At 57.5% G+C, this 18,766-nt stretch overlaps 1 protein-coding gene across 1 annotated transcript; it reads left to right on the top strand.

Annotated features, from left to right (window-relative positions):
- The first annotated feature begins 1,886 nt into the window (after nucleotides 1-1,886).
- LOC116941389 (glycerol-3-phosphate acyltransferase 3-like) lies at nucleotides 1,887-18,361 on the top strand. The gene is made up of 12 exons (XM_032952466.2): nucleotides 1,887-2,393; nucleotides 3,997-4,066; nucleotides 5,081-5,471; nucleotides 8,126-8,200; nucleotides 9,383-9,472; nucleotides 9,939-10,032; nucleotides 10,178-10,293; nucleotides 10,479-10,534; nucleotides 12,084-12,169; nucleotides 12,963-13,091; nucleotides 16,646-16,725; nucleotides 17,031-18,361. Exons 1-12 carry the CDS (start codon nucleotides 2,226-2,228, stop codon nucleotides 17,236-17,238), a joined length of 1,563 nt encoding a protein of 520 aa, XP_032808357.1. The 5' UTR covers nucleotides 1,887-2,225; the 3' UTR covers nucleotides 17,239-18,361.
- The last annotated feature ends 405 nt before the right edge of the window (nucleotides 18,362-18,766 follow it).

The following is an 18,766-nucleotide window of genomic DNA, read 5'->3' as shown; positions in this document are numbered from 1 at the left end:
CACTGACACACACACACTGACACACACTGACACACACACACTGACACATACTGACACACACACACACTGACACACACTGACACACACACACTGACACGCACTGACACACACACTGACACACACTGACACACACACACTGACACGCACTGACACACACATACTGACACACACACACTGACACACACTGACACACACACACTGACACACACTGACACACACACACTGACACACACTGACACACACACACTGACACACACACACTGACACACACTGACACACACACTGACACATACACTGACAACAACAACCGCCATTCGCCACTAAGTGGCGGTGACTGACACACACTGACACACACACACACTGACACACGCACTGACACACACACACACTGACACACACACACTGACACACACTGACACACACACACTGACACATACACACTGACACACACACTACGCACCCAGCAAGCACCCCCGAATCCCACCCCCATCCACCCCGACTCGACGCCATGCCCTCACCATACCACCCACTCACCAACCCGGGATCTCGTCACCCCGCGCTCACCTCTCTCCCACTCCCCCACCCCCCACCCCTCCCCACCCCTCCTCCTCCTCACCGCCGCAGACGCCCGACGGAGCGGCCCGGCGCGGAACGCGACGAGTGGCCAACTGGGGCGCTGTGCACACGCGCGTGAGTGTGTGTGTGTACGTGTGTGTGTGCGTGTGTGTACGTGTGTGTGTGCGTGTGTGTACGTGTGTGCGTGTGTGTACGTGTGTGTGCGTGTGTGTGTGTGTGCGTGTGTACGTGTGTGTGTGCGTGTGTGTACGTGTGTGTGCGTGTGTGTACGTGTGTGCGTGTGTGTACGTGTGTGTGCGTGTGTACGTGTGTGTGTGCGTGTGTGTACGTGTGAGTGTGTGTGTGCGCGCGTGTGCGTGCGTGTGTGTACGTGTGTGTGTGTGCGTGTGTGTGTGCGTGGAGGTTGGCACAGTAGGGGGCACAGGTGGTGCATCAGCCAGCAGTCATCTCAGTCAGTCGACCCGTGGCACCTGGGTCTGCCCCGTGACCTCCTGCCAGCGGGCGTTCGACACTTCACGTGGCCTCAAGGTGCACATGGCCTGGCACAAGCGTCGTGGTGACGTCACCGCCACTTCGTGGCGAATGGCGGTTGTTGTTGTGTGCGTGTGTGCGCGTGCGTGTACTGTGAGTGTACTGTGTGTGTGTGCACTGTGTGTAATGTGTGTACTGTGTGTGTACTGTGTGTGCGTGTGTGCGTGTGCGTGCGTGTGAGTGTGTGTGCGTGCGTGTGCGTGTGTACTGTGAGTGTATTGTGTGTGTGTACTGTGTGTGTGTACTGTGTGTGCGTGCGTGTGTGTGTGTGTTTGTGTGCGTGTGTGCGTGCGTGTGTGCCTGTGTGTGTGTGTGCGTGTGAGTGACCTCCTGCCAGCGGGCGTTCGACACTTCACGTGGCCTCAGGGTGCACATAGCCTGGCACAAGCGTCGTGGTGACGTCACCGCCACTTAGTGGCGAATGGCGGTTGTTGTTGTTGTTGTTGCGTGTGCGTTGCTTGTGCGTGTGTGCACTGTGAGTGTACTGTGTGTGTACTGTGTGTGTGCGTGTGTACTGTGTGTGTGCGTGTGAGCGTGCGTGTGAGCGTGCGTGTGTGTGTGCGTGTGGGTGTGTACTGTGTGTGTGTGCGCGTGTGTGTACGTGTGAGTGTGTGTGCGTGTGTACTGTGTGTACTGTGTGTGTACTGTGTGTGTGTAGTGTGAGTGCGTGTGTGTACTGTGTGAGTGTTACAGGAGGGGAGCTCTGTTGGAGCACTGCCCGGGGTCGGGGCAGAGTCTCTGTGACTTTTGTCCCCTCCGCCTCTCTCCCGGCTCGCCCCGCCCTCCTCTCGATCTCTCTCCATTGCTCTCTCTCTCTTTGTGTGTGCGCTGTTTGTGTGTGCTGTGTGTGTGTGGACTGTGTGTGTGTGCGCTGTGTGCGTGTGCTGTGTGCGTGTCTTTCTGTCCCTCCCCTCCTCTCTCCCTGTCTCTCTCCCTGTGTCTATCTCTCTGTCTCTCTTGCTCTGCTCCCTCTGCTTGTCTCTACCCCATCTCCCGTCCCCCCCATATTCATCTGCCTCTCCCTCGCCCTCTGTCTCTCCCTGTCATTCTCTCCATCACCTCCGCATCCCTCTCCCCGTATCTCCCTCGCGCTCCGCTTTTTCTCCCAGGGGTTCGCAATGCCCGGGGGTCTGTTGGCTCTGGTTGGGGGGGTCCTGTCCCTGGGTGGGGGGGTCCTCTCTGCCGGAATGGCGTGGCTCCTGGGCCTGGTGGTTGTTCCTTCGACGCTGGGATTTTCTCTGGGCCTCAGGAAGGTGTACATGCAAAACCTACTGCGACTCTTTCAGGTGATGTCTGCCCCCCCCCACCTTGCCCAACCTTGCCCCCCACTCCCTACACTACCGCTCCACCTGTATACACACTTCTACTACACACACACAGACGGACATCACGTAAACACTCACTCCGCACGTACATCAACAAGATAGTGACACCGCGCGCGCGCGTGCGTGGGTTGCACTTCTTTCGCGCCGTACGTAGCCGACCGCGCTAATCGGAGGTGCTGGGGAAGGGCAACAAACGAAACGCAAGAAGCAGTTCGAGAGAAATTAGTTTTTTTATTTAGATGTAAAAGTGCACAGCTCCCAGTTTCTTCCTCATATCGGAAGGCAGAGCGTTCCAGACGGCCGCAGAGGCGCATTCTGAAAGCGCCGCTGCGAGGATGAGCGTCGGGGAAGTGTCGCGCGCTGCTGGACGAGATCGGCAAAGGCCTCGTTGGTTCATGTGTGGCGAGCGAAGCTTCGTGCGTGTGGGCGACGATTCCGGCCGGGCGATGTGTTCGCGAGGCGGGCACCGGACGGGGCATGGTGGGACCGTGCGGTTGCCCGTCACGGCACGTGCCAAGGAACTTTGTACACCCTGCGGCGTGCTAATGTGTTGTTTTTACAAATGTCCCGTACACACAGTACGTGCTCACAACATGATTATATCACACGCTGTGCATACAAACACATACACGTAAGACACACAAAAAGACACAAAGACGCGCCACACCAACACGGACACTTTATGCACACCACACAAACTACACATCACACGCGCATATATACACACCACACACACACCACACGCGCCACACACGTACAACGACACACTTGCCATGCAAGTGTAATCTCAGGTGTAATCCCTTACAGGTGTTATCTCAGATGATTAATCTCAGGTTGAATCACATGCAGGTGTAATCTCAGGTGTAATATTTTACAGGTATTTTAGGTGTAATCCCTTCAAGGTGTAATCCCTTCCAGTTGTAATCTCAGGTGCAATCACTTACAGGTGTAATCTCAGATGATTAGTCTCAGGTTGAATCCCATGCAGGTGTAATCTCAGGTGTAATATTTTACAGGTATTTTAGGTGTAATCCCTTCCAGATGTAATCCCTTACAAGTGTAATCTCTGTTGTAATCCTTGGAGCTGTATTTTTGGTATGCGCTCTGTCAGTACTGTGTGACGCACGCGTGTGCTGCGTGAGTACTGTGTGACGCACGTGTGCTGCGTGAGTACTGTGTGACGCACGTGTGCTGCGTGAGCACTTTGTGATGCACGTGTGCTGCGTGAGCACTTTGTGACGCACGTGTGCTGTGTGAGTACTGTGTGACGCACGCACGTGCTGCGTGAGTACTGTGTGACGCACGCACGTGCTGTGTGAGCACTTTCTGACGCACGTGTGCTGCGTGAGTACTGTGTGACGCACGTGTGCTGCGTGAGTACTGTGTGACGCACGTGTGCTGCGTGAGCACTTTGTGACGCACGTGTGCTGTGTGAGTACTGTGTGACGCACGCACGTGCTGCGTGAGTACTGTGTGACGCACGTGTGCTGCGTGAGTACTGTGTGCAGCACGTGTGCTGCGTGAGTACTGTGTGACGCACGCACGTGCTGCGTGTGTTGTGCAGTGGGCCACGTGTCGCATGGAGCGGGGCCGCCGCGAGAGACTCCAGTCGTTCTACAAGACGAGCCCCAGCGGTGCGTCACGTGACTGCCCCCCACCTTACCCCCCCCAACCCCCCTCCCCTCACCCCCCCGCACCCTCTTCGCGTCTACCGCCTGGCCCCCCCGTCACGGTGCCCCAACTCTCCCAGTGGCCTCCACCGCCCCTCCGGGCAATGGAGGGAGAAGCTTTGTGAAGGAGGCAAATTGTCTCTCTGATCGTTGACTTCGTTATTTATATTCTGTACAGCGACGTTAATGATTATGCCGTATCGTTCATTTTATATATATACATTTACGTCAAACCCGGACCACGAATATTAATGAGAAAGGGTCCTTGCCCCTGAACGTCTGGCAGTTCACCAGCATTCAGTGTATTTGGCCGCAGTAATTGTCCACGTGATATCAGCCACTTCGTTGAGCGGTCGTTAGTGATGGCCAGGTCGCTTCTGAAAAAGAAGCGAAAAGCTTTGTCTGGCCTTACCTGGCAAAATAAAAAATATGGTTGAGCTTTAGTATGGGTCTGTATGGGTCTCTGTGAGTATGGATCTCTGTGGGTCTGGATGGGTCTCTGTGGGTCTGAATGGGTCTCTGTGGGTCTCTGTGAGTATGGGTCTCTGTGGGTCTGGATGGGTCTCTGTGGGTCTCTGAGTATGGGTCTCTGTGGGTCTGGATGGGTCTCTGTGGGTCTCTGTGAGTATTGGTTCTCTGTGGGTCTGTATGGGTCTTTGTGGGTCTGTATGGGTCTTTGTGGGTCTGTATGGGTCTTTGTAGGTCTGTATGGGTCTCTATGAGTATGGGTCTCTGTGAGTTTATAAAATCGCATGTTTAGAGTAATTGACTGCCACTATGAATTCCCACGTAATGATGATAGCAGCCACTTGGTTGAGCTACCGTTTGTGATGGCCAGGTCGCTTTTGATTAAAAAAACAACGAGCAACATAGCTCAGTGGGGCCTTACCTATTACAATAAAATGACACTTTGAAAGTTGTTCCATTGGTTCAAGCAGAGGCTGAATCCCACAGCTGCAATCCCTCTCGGTCACGCAGGGCTCATCAAGCGGGAGTCGTCCTCCAACCTCGAGGAGGAGGTGAGCCGCTTGCGGGACGACTACGACCACTACGAGGAGCCGGTGTGCCGGGGGGGGGCTCCCGCGGGGGACGAGGAGGGGGGGGGCGCCCCCCACTCCCCCCCGCCGACCATGAGCGCCCCCGCCACGGCGGCGGGCGAGTTCACGATGTCCGACGCGATGTGGTTCGCTCGCCGCGGCCTGGAGGCCATCGTGGAGGACGACGTGACACAGCGCTTCTCGGCCGAGGAGCTCGAGTCGTGGAACCTGCTGACGCGCACCAACTGCGACTTCTCCCACGTGAGCGCTAAGCTCACGGCCGTGTGGGGGCTCGGCGTGCTGGTGCGCTACTTCATTCTCCTGCCTGTCAGGTGAGTAGGGGGGGGGGGGCGAGGGGAGGAGGGGGGAGCAGGGGGGGGGGGCGAGGCGTGCTGGTGCGCTACTTCATTCTCCTGCCTGTCAGGTGAGTAGGGGGGGGGGGCGAGGGGAGGAGGGGGGAGCAGGAGGGGGTGGTGTAGAGTATATTATTATGATGTTTGATTACCCGACAATTAGCGCAGTTGGCTACGTACGGTGCGAAATAAGTATCAACGTACATACAGGAAAGCCTCGCTGAGTCTCATGACTATCGTCAGGAGGGTCCTGCCAGGTTTCCGCAGTAGTGGGGGGGAGGGAGGGAGGGAGGGAGGGGGGGCGATGCTCGCTCTGTGTAATCCAGCGGAGTAATTTTTCACATTTGGCAAAATCTGGACCGTGACGCCGGCGGACAATGGGTCTACGCTCGCCAATACCGTCACGGGATCTTTCATGGGAGACGAGGAAGCGGAGAGGGGGGTACGATAATGGAGGCTCGGAGTGCATCCTCGTTGCGCGTGTGGTGAGTAGGGGGAGGTAGTGGGGAGAGGGGGTGGAGGGATGGGGGAGCAGGGATTGGGACACGGAGTGCTGGCGCGTTACTTGATCCCCATGCGCGTGAATTGAGGCCGCGGTGGGGGGAGGGGGCGTGAGGAGGGTAGGGGTCAGGGTTCGTGGGGTGCAGAGGTAGCGAATGCGGGAGGGGACTGGAAAGGGGATAGGGCAATAGGGATTGGAGGGGCAGCAGGGTGGTGACACGTGGTGCTGGAGGAATAGGTCATCCCATAGGTGAGTGCAGAGGGGGGTGGGGAGAGGAGCAGGGGGGGGGCAGGTGTGGATAGAGATACGTAGAGAGGATACATAAATGGGTGGGGGGGGGGGGGTCTGAGATTGGGGATCTGAAAGGGAGGGAGTAGAGACGAGGGGGGGGGGCTGCAGGGACAGGTTTAGCCACCCCCCCCCCCGCGCCCCCCACAAACCACCATGATCCCCCATGGCCCCCGTCCCGAACCACGTGGAGAAAGAACGTGGGTCCCCGTGACACAAATAATGCCAGGTGTGACGCGCGTGTGTGCGCGTGTGTCTGCATGTTTGGGGGGGGGGGGGCGGTGGAGCAGCGGTTAGCGCGCTGTGCTACGGACCCGGCGACTCGAGTGATGAATATCTGATGAACCGGTCCTGGGCCCTTCCCTAGGGCCCACTCAGTATCACGCGTAAACATCGGCTTGGGGGAAACAAAGACGGCTGGCCAACCGCCACTCCCTCGTGCGCTGTGCTAGCCTCAATAGGTGCCCTCTCATCCGACGTCACTGTGAACGGCGTTGTGTGTTCGTGCGGTGTGTGCACCCAACCTGGCACAAGGGCCGTGGTGACGTCAACCCCCACTTACGTGGCGAATGGCGGCTGTTGTTGTTGGTGGTGTGTGGTGTTTATATTCAGCGCACACAAACAACACACACACCACACACACCACACGTCCACTCCACTCATGCGCGTGGTACGAGAGCCCCCTTCTGTTTCCACCCCCCCCCCCCTTTCCACCCCTCCATCTAAATCCGTCACCAGATTTGTTCCCCTCAATGCTGCCAGGGATTGCGACATCACCACGAGGACAGAGTTACTCCCCCTCCCTCTCCCGGCCCCCTCCCCTCCCTCTCCCGGCCCCCTCAATCCTCTCCTTTTGCCCCCAATCTCCCCTCTCTCTAACCCGCCTTCTCCCCTCTCTGCTCTCAATCTCCCCCCCCCCACCCGCCCATCTCTCCAACTTCATGGTTGTCAACATGTTTGGTATGGCCCCCCACCACACCATCATCAGCCCCCCCCCCCACTCCTCCCCCTCCTGCTCCCGCCAGGTCACTGAGGCCACAATGCAGAAGAGAGGCCGTGTGCCCACCACGCGTCCAGGCCGTGTTGGTGACCACGTGACGCTGTTGTCTTGCTGCGGGGCTGTCACGTTGTCTGCACGCACACACGGGGACAATTTATAACAAAAAATAAGAATACCCAGCATTCATCCTGGAGGAATCCGATGAGCAAAAAAGCTCTTTTTCACAGGTGTCCAGCAGGGGCGGGTGAGAACGTCACAGCAACAAACAGTACAAAGACAAAGATCTCCCGTGTAGCTTTTATAGACTGTTTGGGGCAAGTACTGAGGAAGCGTGGTCAACACCACGCTCGGCCGCCTTTGTCTTTACACATCGCACCAGGTACTCATTTGAGGCTGAATCGACCTGGAGAAGGCCCATGACCGGATCAGCTCGTCACTGGTTTTGGCCGTGAGCAGGAATCGAACTCGGGTCGCCGGGTTCGACACCGCTACACTACCACTCCCACACACGCACACATACATTCACAGGCACACACACAGGCACACACACAGGCACACACACAGGCACACACACAGGTACACCTACACACACACAGGCACACACACAGGCACACACACAGGCACACACACAGGCACACACACAGGCACACACACAGGTACACCTACACACACACAGGCACGCCTACACACGCAGATCCCAGCAGCGTCACCTGCAGCGGAGGGACGGCGCGCGAACTCGGACCGGCACGAGGGCGCTGATGGCAGTGACGTCCATGTGAATGATCATGAAGATGTCGATGTTGCTGGTCATGATGTTGATGGTATTGATGGTGTGTGTTGCAGGGTGAGCCTGGCTTCACTGGGTATCGGGTGGCTTGTCGTGGGAGCCTCAGCTGTTGGTTTCCTTCCCCAGAGCAGGTACACACCACTATCACCCCCACCATCACCACCACCACTATCACCACCACTATCTCCACCACCATCACCCCCACCATCACCACCATCACCACCACTATCTCCACCACCACCATCACCATCACCCCCACTATCTCCACCAGCATCACCACCACCATCACCCCCACCATCACCACCACCATCACCCCCACCATCACCCCCACCATCACCACCACCATTACCCCCACCATTACCCTCACCATCACCACCACCATCACCACCACCATCACCACCACCATCACCACCACCATCACCCCCACCATCACCCCCACCATCACCATCACCCCCACCATTACCACCACCATCACTATCTCCACCATCACCCCCACCATCACCCCCACCATCACCACCACCACCATCACCCCCACCATCACCACCATCACTATCTCCACCATCACCCCTACCATCACCCCTACCATCACCCCCACCATCACCCCCACCATCACCCCTACCATCACCACCACCATCACCCCCACCATCACCATCACTATCTCCACCATCACCCCCACCATCACCACCACCATCACCCCCACCATCACCTCCACCATCACCACCACCATTACCCCCACCATTACCCCCACCATCACCACCACCATCACCACCACCATCACCACTACCATCACCACCACCATCACCCCCACCATCACCCCCACCATCACCATCACCCCCACCATTACCACCACCATCACTATCTCCACCATCACCCCCACCATCACCCCCACCATCACCACCACCACCACCATCACCCCCACCATCACCACCACCATCACTATCTCCACCATCACCCCTACCATCACCCCTACCATCACCCCCACCATCACCCCCACCATCACCCCTACCATCACCACCATCACCCCCACCATCACCACCACCATCACTATCTCCACCATCACCCCCTCCATCACCACCACCATCACCCCCACTATCTCCACCATCAACCACCATTTTCAGTACCATCACCACCACCACCATCTTCAGTACCATCACCATCATTAGCACCATAACCATCACCACTATCACTATCATCACAACCATCACCACCACCTTCATCACAGCACCCCCTCGTGTGCCGTGCCGGCCTTCATAGGTGATCCCACAATCTGTCAAGGCTACCTGGGGGATCTTTGTCTGTGTGTGTGCGTGCAGGGTGAAGGAGTGGCTGAGTGACAAAATCCACCTCACTGCCTACCGGATCTGCCTGCGTGGCCTGAGCGGTGTGGTGCACTACCACAACACGTGAGGGCCATTCCTCACCTATCACCATCACTCACCACTACAAAGACAAAGATCCCCCGTATAGCCTGACCAAACTGTTGGGGCAAGTGTCGTTAACGAGCACCTACGAAGGCCGACACGGCACACGAAGGGGGTGGGTGACCAGCACCACCACCGGCCGCCTTTGTCTCCCTAGCGGCGATGTTTACACACCGCACCAGGCACTCATTTGAGGCTGAGTCGACCTAGGGGACGTCCAGGACCGTTTCACGTAACCGTCACCGGTGTTTGCCGTGAGCGGGACTCGAACTCGGGACACCGGGTTCGTAGCGCAGCGCGCTTACCACTGCACTACCGCTCCCCACAACTCACCAGCACTCACCAACCCACTTCACCTCTACAGTCACTTGAACGCTCAAGATCACACTCACCTGCGCGCTCGTATGCTCACCTGTGCCCTCACCCCCCTCCTCCCCCGCCCCCCCAGGGAGAATCGACCCCGGAAGGGGGGCATCTGCGTGGCAAATCATACTTCCCCAATCGACGTCGTGGTGCTCGCTGCTGACGGGTGCTACGCCATGGTGACTGCCACCCTGCTCCCACCCAGCTCCCTCCCTGCTCCCTCCCTGCTGCCACCCTGCTGCCACCCTGCTCCCACCCTGCTGCCTCCCTGCTCCCACCCTGCTGCCACCCCTACTCACTGACCTGCTCCCCCCCCCCGTGCAGGTGGGCCAGGTGCACGGCGGCCTGCTGGGGGTGATGCAGAGAGCCATGCAGCGCGCCTGCTTCCACGTCTGGTTCGAGAGGTCCGAGATGAAGGACCGCCACCTCGTCACGCAGAGGTGAGCGCAGACCCCGTTGCCGTGGCAACACGCACCTCGTCACTATGGTAATGCGCACTCACGGCCGCCCCACCACACTGCTCCCCCCTCGCCTGACACCCCCCACCCTCACCGCCCCCCCCCTCACTGACCTCCCCCCCCCCCCGCTTCACTGCCCCCCCCCCCGTCCACCCTCCCACCCCCAGGCTCATGGAACACGTGGCAGCCAAAGTGAAACTTCCAATTCTCATCTTCCCTGAGGGTGAGGTGCACCCCCACCCCTCACCCCCCTCCCCCTCTCACCCCCATTCACCCCTACCCCTCCACTCACCCCCACCCCCTCTCACCCCCCCTCAACCCCCCCTCACCCCACCCCCCCTCACCCCCACCCCCCGCCCCTCTCTCACCCCCAACTTCACCCCCACCTCCCCACCCCCTACCGCCCACCCCCTACCCCCCACCCCCTATCACCCCCACCCCCCCTCAACCCCCCCTCACCCCCACCCCCCCACCCCCCTCACCCCCCCACCCCCTATCACCCCCACCCCCCCACCCCCTTCACCCCCCCACCCCCTCTCACCCCCTCTCACCCCCCCTCACCCCCACCTCCCTACCCCCACCCCCTCTCACCCCCACCCCCCTACCCCCTCTCACCCCCCCTCACCCCGTCCCTCACAAGCCCCTCACCTGACCCCCCCTCACCTTCCCCTAAGCCCATCCCTTACACAACCTTCACCTCTTGACATATACCGTGTGTGTACTGTGTGTGTACTGTATGTGTGTACTGTGTGTACTGTGTGTGTGTACTGTGTGTGTACTGTGTGTGTACCGTGTGTACTGTGTGTGTATTGTATGTGTGTACTGTGTGTACTGTGTGTGTGTACCGTGTGTGTACGGTGTGTGTACTGTGTGTGTACTGTATGTGTGTACTGTATGTGTGTACTGTGTGTGTGTACTGTGTGTGTACTGCGTGTGTGCTGTGTGTGTACTGTGTGTGTACTGTGTGTGTACCGTGTGTGTGTACTGTGTGTGTACTGTGTGTGTACTGTGTGTGTGCCGTGTGTGTACTGTGTGTGTACTGTGTGTGTACTGTGTGTGTACCGTGTGTGCACCGTGTGTGTACCGTGTGTGTGTACTGTGTGTGTACTGTGTGTGTGCCGTGTGTGTACTGTGTGTGTACTGTGTGTGTGCCGTGTGTGTGTACTGTGTGTGTACTGTGTGTGTGTACTGTGTGTGTACTGCGTGTGTACTGTGTGTGTACTGTGTGTGTACTGTATGTGTGTACTGTGTGTACCGTGTGTGTACCGTGTGTGTACCGTGTGTGTACTGTGCGTGTGTACTGTGTGTACTGTGTGTGTGTACTGTGTGTGTACCGTGTGTGTGCCGTGTGTACTGTGTGTGTGTGTACCGTGTGTGTACTGTGTGTGTGTACTGTGTGTGTACCGTATGTGTGTACTGTGTGTGTACCGTGTGTGTGTACTGTGTGTGTACCGTGTGTGTACTGTGTGTACCGTGTGTGTACTGTGTGTGTACCGTGTGTGTACTGTGTGTGTGCCGTGTGTGTACTGTGTGTGTGTACTGTAGTGTGCTGTAAATGTGTACTGTGTGTGCTGTGGTGTGCTGTAAGTGTGTACTATGTGTGCCGTATGTGTATACTGTGTGTACTGTGTGTGTACTGTGGTGTGCTGTAAATGTGTACTGTGTGTGCTGTGGTGTGCTGTAAATGTGTACTTTGTGTGCTGTGGTGTGCTGTAAATGTGTACTGTGTGTGCTGAGTGTGTATACTGTGTGTACTCTGTATGCTGCTGCAGGAACGTGCATTAACAACACATCGGTGATGATGTTCAAGAAGGGCAGCTTTGAGATCGGGGGGATCATATACCCTGTCGCGATCAAGGTGGGGCTCACGTCTCCTCACTTGAGTCGGGAGCATCCCCCGGAACCCAACCCTACCCCTAACCACTTTACGTAGCGCGCATACTATCGGTAACCGCAGCCCCTTGCACTCGGCCACAGACCTTAACCCTCGCACGAGTCCATAGACCCTAATCCATAGCCTCCAATTTATAGACCCTTAGACGCTTTGCACTAACCCCTAGACCCGAACACCAAACTGCTATCCCCTAGACCCAAACATCCAACCGCTATCCCCTAGTCCCTAAACCATAACTTCTTACCATTATCCTCTATCCCATATAACATAACCCAAAAACCTCACCTCAAATCCTGAACCATCAACCCTGAGCAGACGCCCTATTCTGAACCTAAAGCCTAGGTCCAAACTACTCAACTCTGTCCCCTAATCCCGAGTCCTAACCATTAACCCCTCGCCCCAATTCCTAACTCGGAAGCCCAAATCCCCAAACCCGATGTGTCTAACTCCTAGACCATAAACCCTCAACTTAAACCTTTGATCCTCAACCTTAACCTTGACTCCTAACCCCCAAGACCCCAACATCTAACCTCTATCCATAATCCTCCACCATAAACCTGACCCCTGAACTCAACTCTGGACACTATCCCCGAACCTCCTCCACCTCCAGGTATAAAACCTAACCCTTTAACCTGCATCCCCCGAGCCCTTAACCCTGAATCCTTTAAACACCTACGTCTACCAACAGGCCCCAGACCGAAGATAACCTCAGTTTCCCCCTCTGTACTCCCCCCTCCCTCCACCCCGGTCCCCCAAGTATGACCCTCAGTTTGGGGACGCGTTCTGGAACAGCAGCAAGTACGGGATGGTGAGCTACCTGCTGCGCATGATGACGAGCTGGGCGATCGTGTGCAACGTGTGGTACCTGCCGCCCATGACGCGCCAGGTGAGCCGTCCCCGCGGGGGCCGAGAGGTGTGGACGCCTCCAGCTAACTGTGCGTTGTCAGCGGTGGATGCACACGCCGGTGGTGGACACGTACACAGTCATAAGCGAACAAAATAGAGTGTGCACCAAGGTTGTGTATGTGTGTGGCTGTGTGTGTGTGTGGGGCTGTGTGTGTGTGTGTGTGGGGCTGTGTGTGTGTGTGTGGGGTTGTGTGTGTGTGTGTGGGGCTGTGTGTGTGGGGCTGTGTGTGTGTGTGTGTGGGGTTGTGTGTGTGTGTGTGTGGGGCTGTGTGTGTGTGTGGGGCTGTGTGTGTGTGTGTGGGGCTGTGTGTGTGTGTGTGGGGCTGTGTGTGTGTGTGTGTGGGGCTGTGTGTGTGTGTGTGGGGCTGTGTGTGTGTGTGGGGTTGTGTGTGTGTGTGTGGGGCTGTGTGTGTGTGTGTCGTGGGGCTGTGTGTGTGTGTGTGTGGGGCTGTGTGTGTGTGTGTGGGGCTGTGTGTGTGTGGGGCTGTGTGTGTGTGGGGCTGTGTGTGTGTGTGTGGGGCTGTGTGTGTGTGTGGGGTTGTGTGTGTGTGTGTGTGGGGCTGTGTGTGTGTGTGTGTGGGGCTGTGTGTGTGTGGGGCTGTGTGTGTGTGTGGGGCTGTGTGTGTGTGTGGGGCTGTGTGTGTGTGTGTGTGGGGCTGTGTGTGTGTGGGGCTGTGTGTGTGTGTGTGGGGGGCTGTGTGTGTGTGTGGGGCTGTGTATGTGTGTGGGGCTGTGTGTGTGTGTGGGGCTGTGTGTGTGTGTGTGGGGCTGTGTGTGTGTGTGTCGTGGGGCTGTGTGTGTGTGTGTGGGGCTGTGTGTGTGTGTGGGGCTGTGTGTGTGTGTGGCTGTGTGTGTGTGTGGGGCTGTGTGTGTGTGTGGGGCTGTGTGTGTGTGTGGGGTTGTGTGTGTGTGTGGGGCTGTGTGTGTGTGTGGGGCTGTGTGTGTGTGTGTGGGGCTGTGTGTGTGTGTGTGTGGGGCTGTGTGTGTGTGGGGCTGTGTGTGTGTGTGTGGGGCTGTGTGTGTGTGTGTGGGGCTGTGTGTGTGTGTGTGGGGCTGTGTATGTATGTGGGGCTGTGTGTGTGTGTGGGGCTGTGTGTGTGTGTGTGTGGGGCTGTGTGTGTGTGTGGGGCTGTGTGTGTGTGTGGCTGTGTGTGTGTGTGTGTGGGGCTGTGTGTGTGTGTGTGGGGCTGTGTGTGTGTGTGGGGCTGTGTGTGTGTGGGGCTGTGTGTGTGTGGGGCTGTGTGTGTGTGTGTGGGGCTGTGTGTGTGTGTAGGGCTGTGTGTGTGTGTGTGTGGGGCTGTGTGTGTGTGTGGCTGTGTGTGTGTGTGGGGCTGTGTGTGTGTGGGGCTGTGTGTGTGTGTGGGGCTGTGTGTGTGTGTGGGGCTGTGTGTGGGGCTGTGTGTGTGTGTGGGGTTGTGTGTGTGTGTGTGGGGCTGTGTGTGTGTGTGGGGCTGTGTGTGTGTGTGTGTGGGGCTGTGTGTGTGTGTGTGGGGCTGTGTGTGTGTGGGGCTGTGTGTGTGTGGGGCTGTGTGTGTGTGTGTGTGGGGCTGTGTGTGTGTGTGGGGTTGTGTGTGTGTGTGTGTGGGGCTGTGTGTGTGTGTGTGTGGGGCTGTGTGTGTGTGTGTGTGGGGCTGTGTGTGTGTGTGTGGGGCTGTGTGTGTGTGTGGGGCTGTGTGTGTGTGTGGGGCTGTGTGTGTGTGGGGCTGTGTGTGTGTGTGTGGGGGGCTGTGTGTGTGTGTGGGGCTGTGTATATGTGTGGGGCTGTGTGTGTGTGTGGGGCTGTGTGTGTGTGTGTGGGGCTGTGTGTGTGTGTGTGTCGTGGGGCTGTGTGTGTGTGTGTGGGGCTGTGTGTGTGTGTGGGGCTGTCGCTCCGCACTAAGCTTCAGGTCTTCTCGGCCACGGTCATTCCCTCCCTTCTCTACGCTTGCGAAACGTGGACCCCCCTAATGGAACATCTTCGCCGGTTAGAAACATTTAGGCTGACCTGCCTACGATCCATCCTGGGTTTAACCAGACTGGATTGTGTGAGGAGCTCACAAATCCTTGAAAGATCTGGGCAGGGTCCCATCGGTGAGCTCCTCCGGCAGGCAAGGCTGCGATGGCTGGGTCATGTAGCCCGCATGCCCAGCCACCGCATGCCGAAACAGCTTTTGTTTGGCCGGATTGAGGGGGCTAAGCGGGCGCGGCACGGGCTAGAGAAGAGATGGAGTGATGTGGTACAGGAGGACGTGGAGCTGAGTGGACTTGCCGATGACTGGTACCAGCGGTGTCAAGATCGGCCTCTGTGGAGGAGGCTCGTGAAGGATGCTACTGGGCAGTTGGAGGCAGTCGCCCTCCAACAACAACGGAGGGCGGAGGAGCGACGCTCACAACAGCGAGCGGAGCGCCGGGTGGCTAAAGCACAGCAGGTTGGCACAGTAGGGGGCACAGGTGGTGCATCAGCCAGTCATCTCAGTCAGTCGACCCGTGGCACCTGGGTCTGCCCCGTGACCTCCTGCCAGCGGGCGTTCGACACTTCACGTGGCCTCAGGGTGCACATAGCCTGGCACAAGCGTCGTGGTGACGTCACCGCCACTTAGTGGCGAATGGCGGTTGTTGTTGTTGTTGTTGTGTGTGGGGCTGTGTGTGTGTGTGGCTGTGTGTGTGTGTGGGGCTGTGTGTGTGTGTGGGGCTGTGTGTGTGTGTGGGGTTGTGTGTGTGTGTGGGGCTGTGTGTGTGTGTGTGTGGGGCTGTGTGTGTGTGTGGGGCTGTGTGTGTGTGTGTGTGGGGCTGTGTGTGTGTGTGGGGCTGTGTGTGTGTGTGGGGCTGTGTGTGTGTGTGGGGCTGTGTGTGTGTGTGTGGGGCTGTGTATGTGTGTGGGGCTGTGTGTGTGTGTGGGGCTGTGTGTGTGTGTGTGGGGCTGTGTGTGTGTGTGAGGCTGTGTGTGTGTGTGTGTGGGGCTGTGTGTGTGTGTGGGGCTGTGTGTGTGTGTGGCTGTGTGTGTGTGTGGGGCTGTGTGTGTGTGTGTGGGGCTGTGTGTGTGTGTGGGGCTGTGTGTGTGTGGGGCTGTGTGTGTGTGGGGCTGTGTGTGTGTGTGTGGGGCTGTGTGTGTGTGTAGGGCTGTGTGTGTGTGTGTGTGGGGCTGTGTGTGTGTGTGGCTGTGTGTGTGTGTGGGGCTGTGTGTGTGTGTGGGGCTGTGTGTGTGTGTGGGGCTGTGTGTGTGTGTGTGGGGCTGTGTGTGTGTGTGAGGCTGTGTGTGTGTGTGTGTGGGGCTGTGTGTGTGTGTGGGGCTGTGTGTGTGTGTGGCTGTGTGTGTGTGTGGGGCTGTGTGTGTGTGTGGGGCTGTGTGTGTGTGTGTGGCTGTGTGTGTGTGGCTGTGTGTGTGTGTGTGGGGCTGTGTGTGTGTGTGGGGGGGGCTGTGTGTGTGTGTGTGGGGCTGTGTGTGTGTGTGTGTGGGGCTGTGTGTGGTTGCCTTCATAGGTGCGCTAACAGCACTTGCCCCAACAGTCTGTAAAGGCCATACGGGGGATCGTTTTTCTCTGTGCGGTTGTGCAGGAGGGAGAGGAGGCGGTCGTGTTTGCGAATCGCGTGAAGGCGGAGATCGCGCGGCAGGGAGGCCTCGTCGACCTCATCTGGTGAGGGCAGCCCAAGCCCAGGGTTCACCATCATGGCTCACCTGTTCACCTGACCTATTGCCCGACTTGTCGTCTGACCCGTCACCTGACTCGTAGTCCGATCTATCACCTCACCTCTAGTTTGACCTATAATGTGACCTCTAGCCTGACGAGCATTTTACCTCTAGCCTGAACCATAACGTGACCAAGTCACCTCATGGCTACCGATAATAAGTTTAACAACCATCGTGGCAGGCCCAGTGTGGTAACCATGACACCCCGGCAGCATTGTCATTGTTGTCGTTGTTGTTGTGTCGGGCGCACAGGGACGGACAGCTGAAACGAGGACGCGTGAAGGACAGCTACCGGCAGCGGCAGCAGGAGAGATACAGTCTCCTCATCACGGGTGGGGGGGCCAACCAGAACAATCCGAGTCTTCTCACTAACGGCCCCACCCCCTGGGACCCCTCATCTTTCCCCCTGGCTGACCTCACGGGAAAGTCTACCCCCGAAGACCCCGCCCTCAGCCCCTGACCCTGACCGGCATCTCGCAGTCTCAGTCAGCCCCCCGGAGGGTCACGAGGTGGATTTTCGGGGTCAGCGGATGAGCCCACAGGTTGCGTGGCCCCTCTATGGGAGGCTGGGTGTGCTCCCATGATCCCTCCGTGGGCCCTGTAGGAGCCTAGAGGGCCCACGGAGGGTCGATGGGCCTCTCTGGGGGTTCCGAGAGGGCCCCCAGAGGAGTTTCCAAGTCTTTAGGACCTCGGTAGGCCCAAGGGGCCCCCAGGTGGACAGTGCCTCCAGTTCCCCCTCCCCCCACGCCCCCACCAAGCCTATAGGGTGACCTTGTTTAGAGCAGGGGCATACAAATATTTGGGGGTCGGGGGGGCATGACACACTCATAGTTAAACTTTAAACAAATGTTAAACGTGGAACGGAACAGGTGACGTCTCAACCTGCTTCTATCTTTCGCACTTTCGGCTCTGAGAGATGACTTTCGGATTTGACGCATTGCACAATTTTGAACGACAATTTCTGATTTTGTTCGCTTCGTGACGGAGCTCGTCGTGTGATGCGCGTGCTCGTTGGTGCGACCACCACCGGCGCCGTGGTTTCTAGATCAGTCTGATAAAAGGTTCCTTCTTACGCGGCCGTCCGGAATTTCCCCAAACTCTGCTAGGATTTTTACCAGATTCTATTTTGGCATTTAGCTTAAAAATCGTGGACTCATCCATAGCCCATCCCCCGCTTGCGCACAACGAAGGGCTGGCCCACCGTCGATTAATTCCACTCACGTCCAGCATCCCCCTACAGCCCCCCGATGCTACGCGACTGCTACCCCCCTTTCACGCACCCCCTCCCACCTTCCCCCGTGAAGACCTTGGGTCACCCCAGTATAAATAAATATTCTGATTCGGATTGAATTAGAAGATGTGGGACGTTCCATTCTGAGTAGTCGTGGGGGGGGGGGATATTGTTCCGTTTATCCGAGCACTAAACCCATGGATGGGATGGCGGGGGGGTGGGCTCAGGCCTCGTGATGACCCCGCGACCTCATCTTAACCTGGCTGATGAATGAATGAAACGCTCGCCGAGATTCTGCTCAATGTGCCAAGAGACGTTACGCCAATAAAACAAAAGGAACACAACACACAAATGGTGTCGAGAGTAACCGCCGCACCTCACGCCGCCACGTGTGTGTGTGTGTGTGCCTCGTGCCGGGTAGCCTGCGAGTCTGGAGGTCACAGTGTCGAGCTGACGCCCGCGGAGGTTCTGGTGGTTGCTGATCCAGGGCTCCGGTCGTGAGAGACGGAAACCGGGCAGTGCCGTAGCAAAGGTGCGGTGGGTGCCACCCCATCGTGGAGCCGAATTGTTGGGAACGAAGCAAGCAGTGGTGGCAGCTCGAAGTTTCAACTATGAAATAAACTATGAACTATTTTATTCATAATAAAGGTTTTTGGGTTAGATCGCGTTAATTATAAATGTGTCGTAACCCTCCGCCACTCGACACGGCCAATCAGCAAAAAAGTGTCACGTTGACAAAAGATAATTAGTTCACTAC

The sequence above is a fragment of the Petromyzon marinus genome, chromosome 11 (assembly GCF_048934315.1).
Source record: "Petromyzon marinus isolate PM22_M1 ecotype Great Lakes invasive population chromosome 11, UKy_Petmar_22M1.pri1.0, whole genome shotgun sequence".
NCBI lineage: Eukaryota > Metazoa > Chordata > Hyperoartia > Petromyzontiformes > Petromyzontidae > Petromyzon > Petromyzon marinus.
Note: the sequence above shows the minus strand (reverse complement) of the source record. Positions and strands in the feature narration are given on the sequence as shown.

Excerpts from the sequence above, each read along its gene's own strand:
- LOC116941389 (XM_032952466.2), top strand. The coding sequence starts at position 2,226 with ATGCCCGGGGGTCTGTTGGCTCTGGTTGGGGGGGTCCTGTCCCTGGGT. Across the intron at positions 2,394-3,996 it reads ACCTACTGCGACTCTTTCAG|TGGGCCACGTGTCGCATGGA; the intron begins GTGATGTCTGCC and ends TGTGTTGTGCAG. Across the intron at positions 8,201-9,382 it reads GGTTTCCTTCCCCAGAGCAG|GGTGAAGGAGTGGCTGAGTG; the intron begins GTACACACCACT and ends GTGTGCGTGCAG.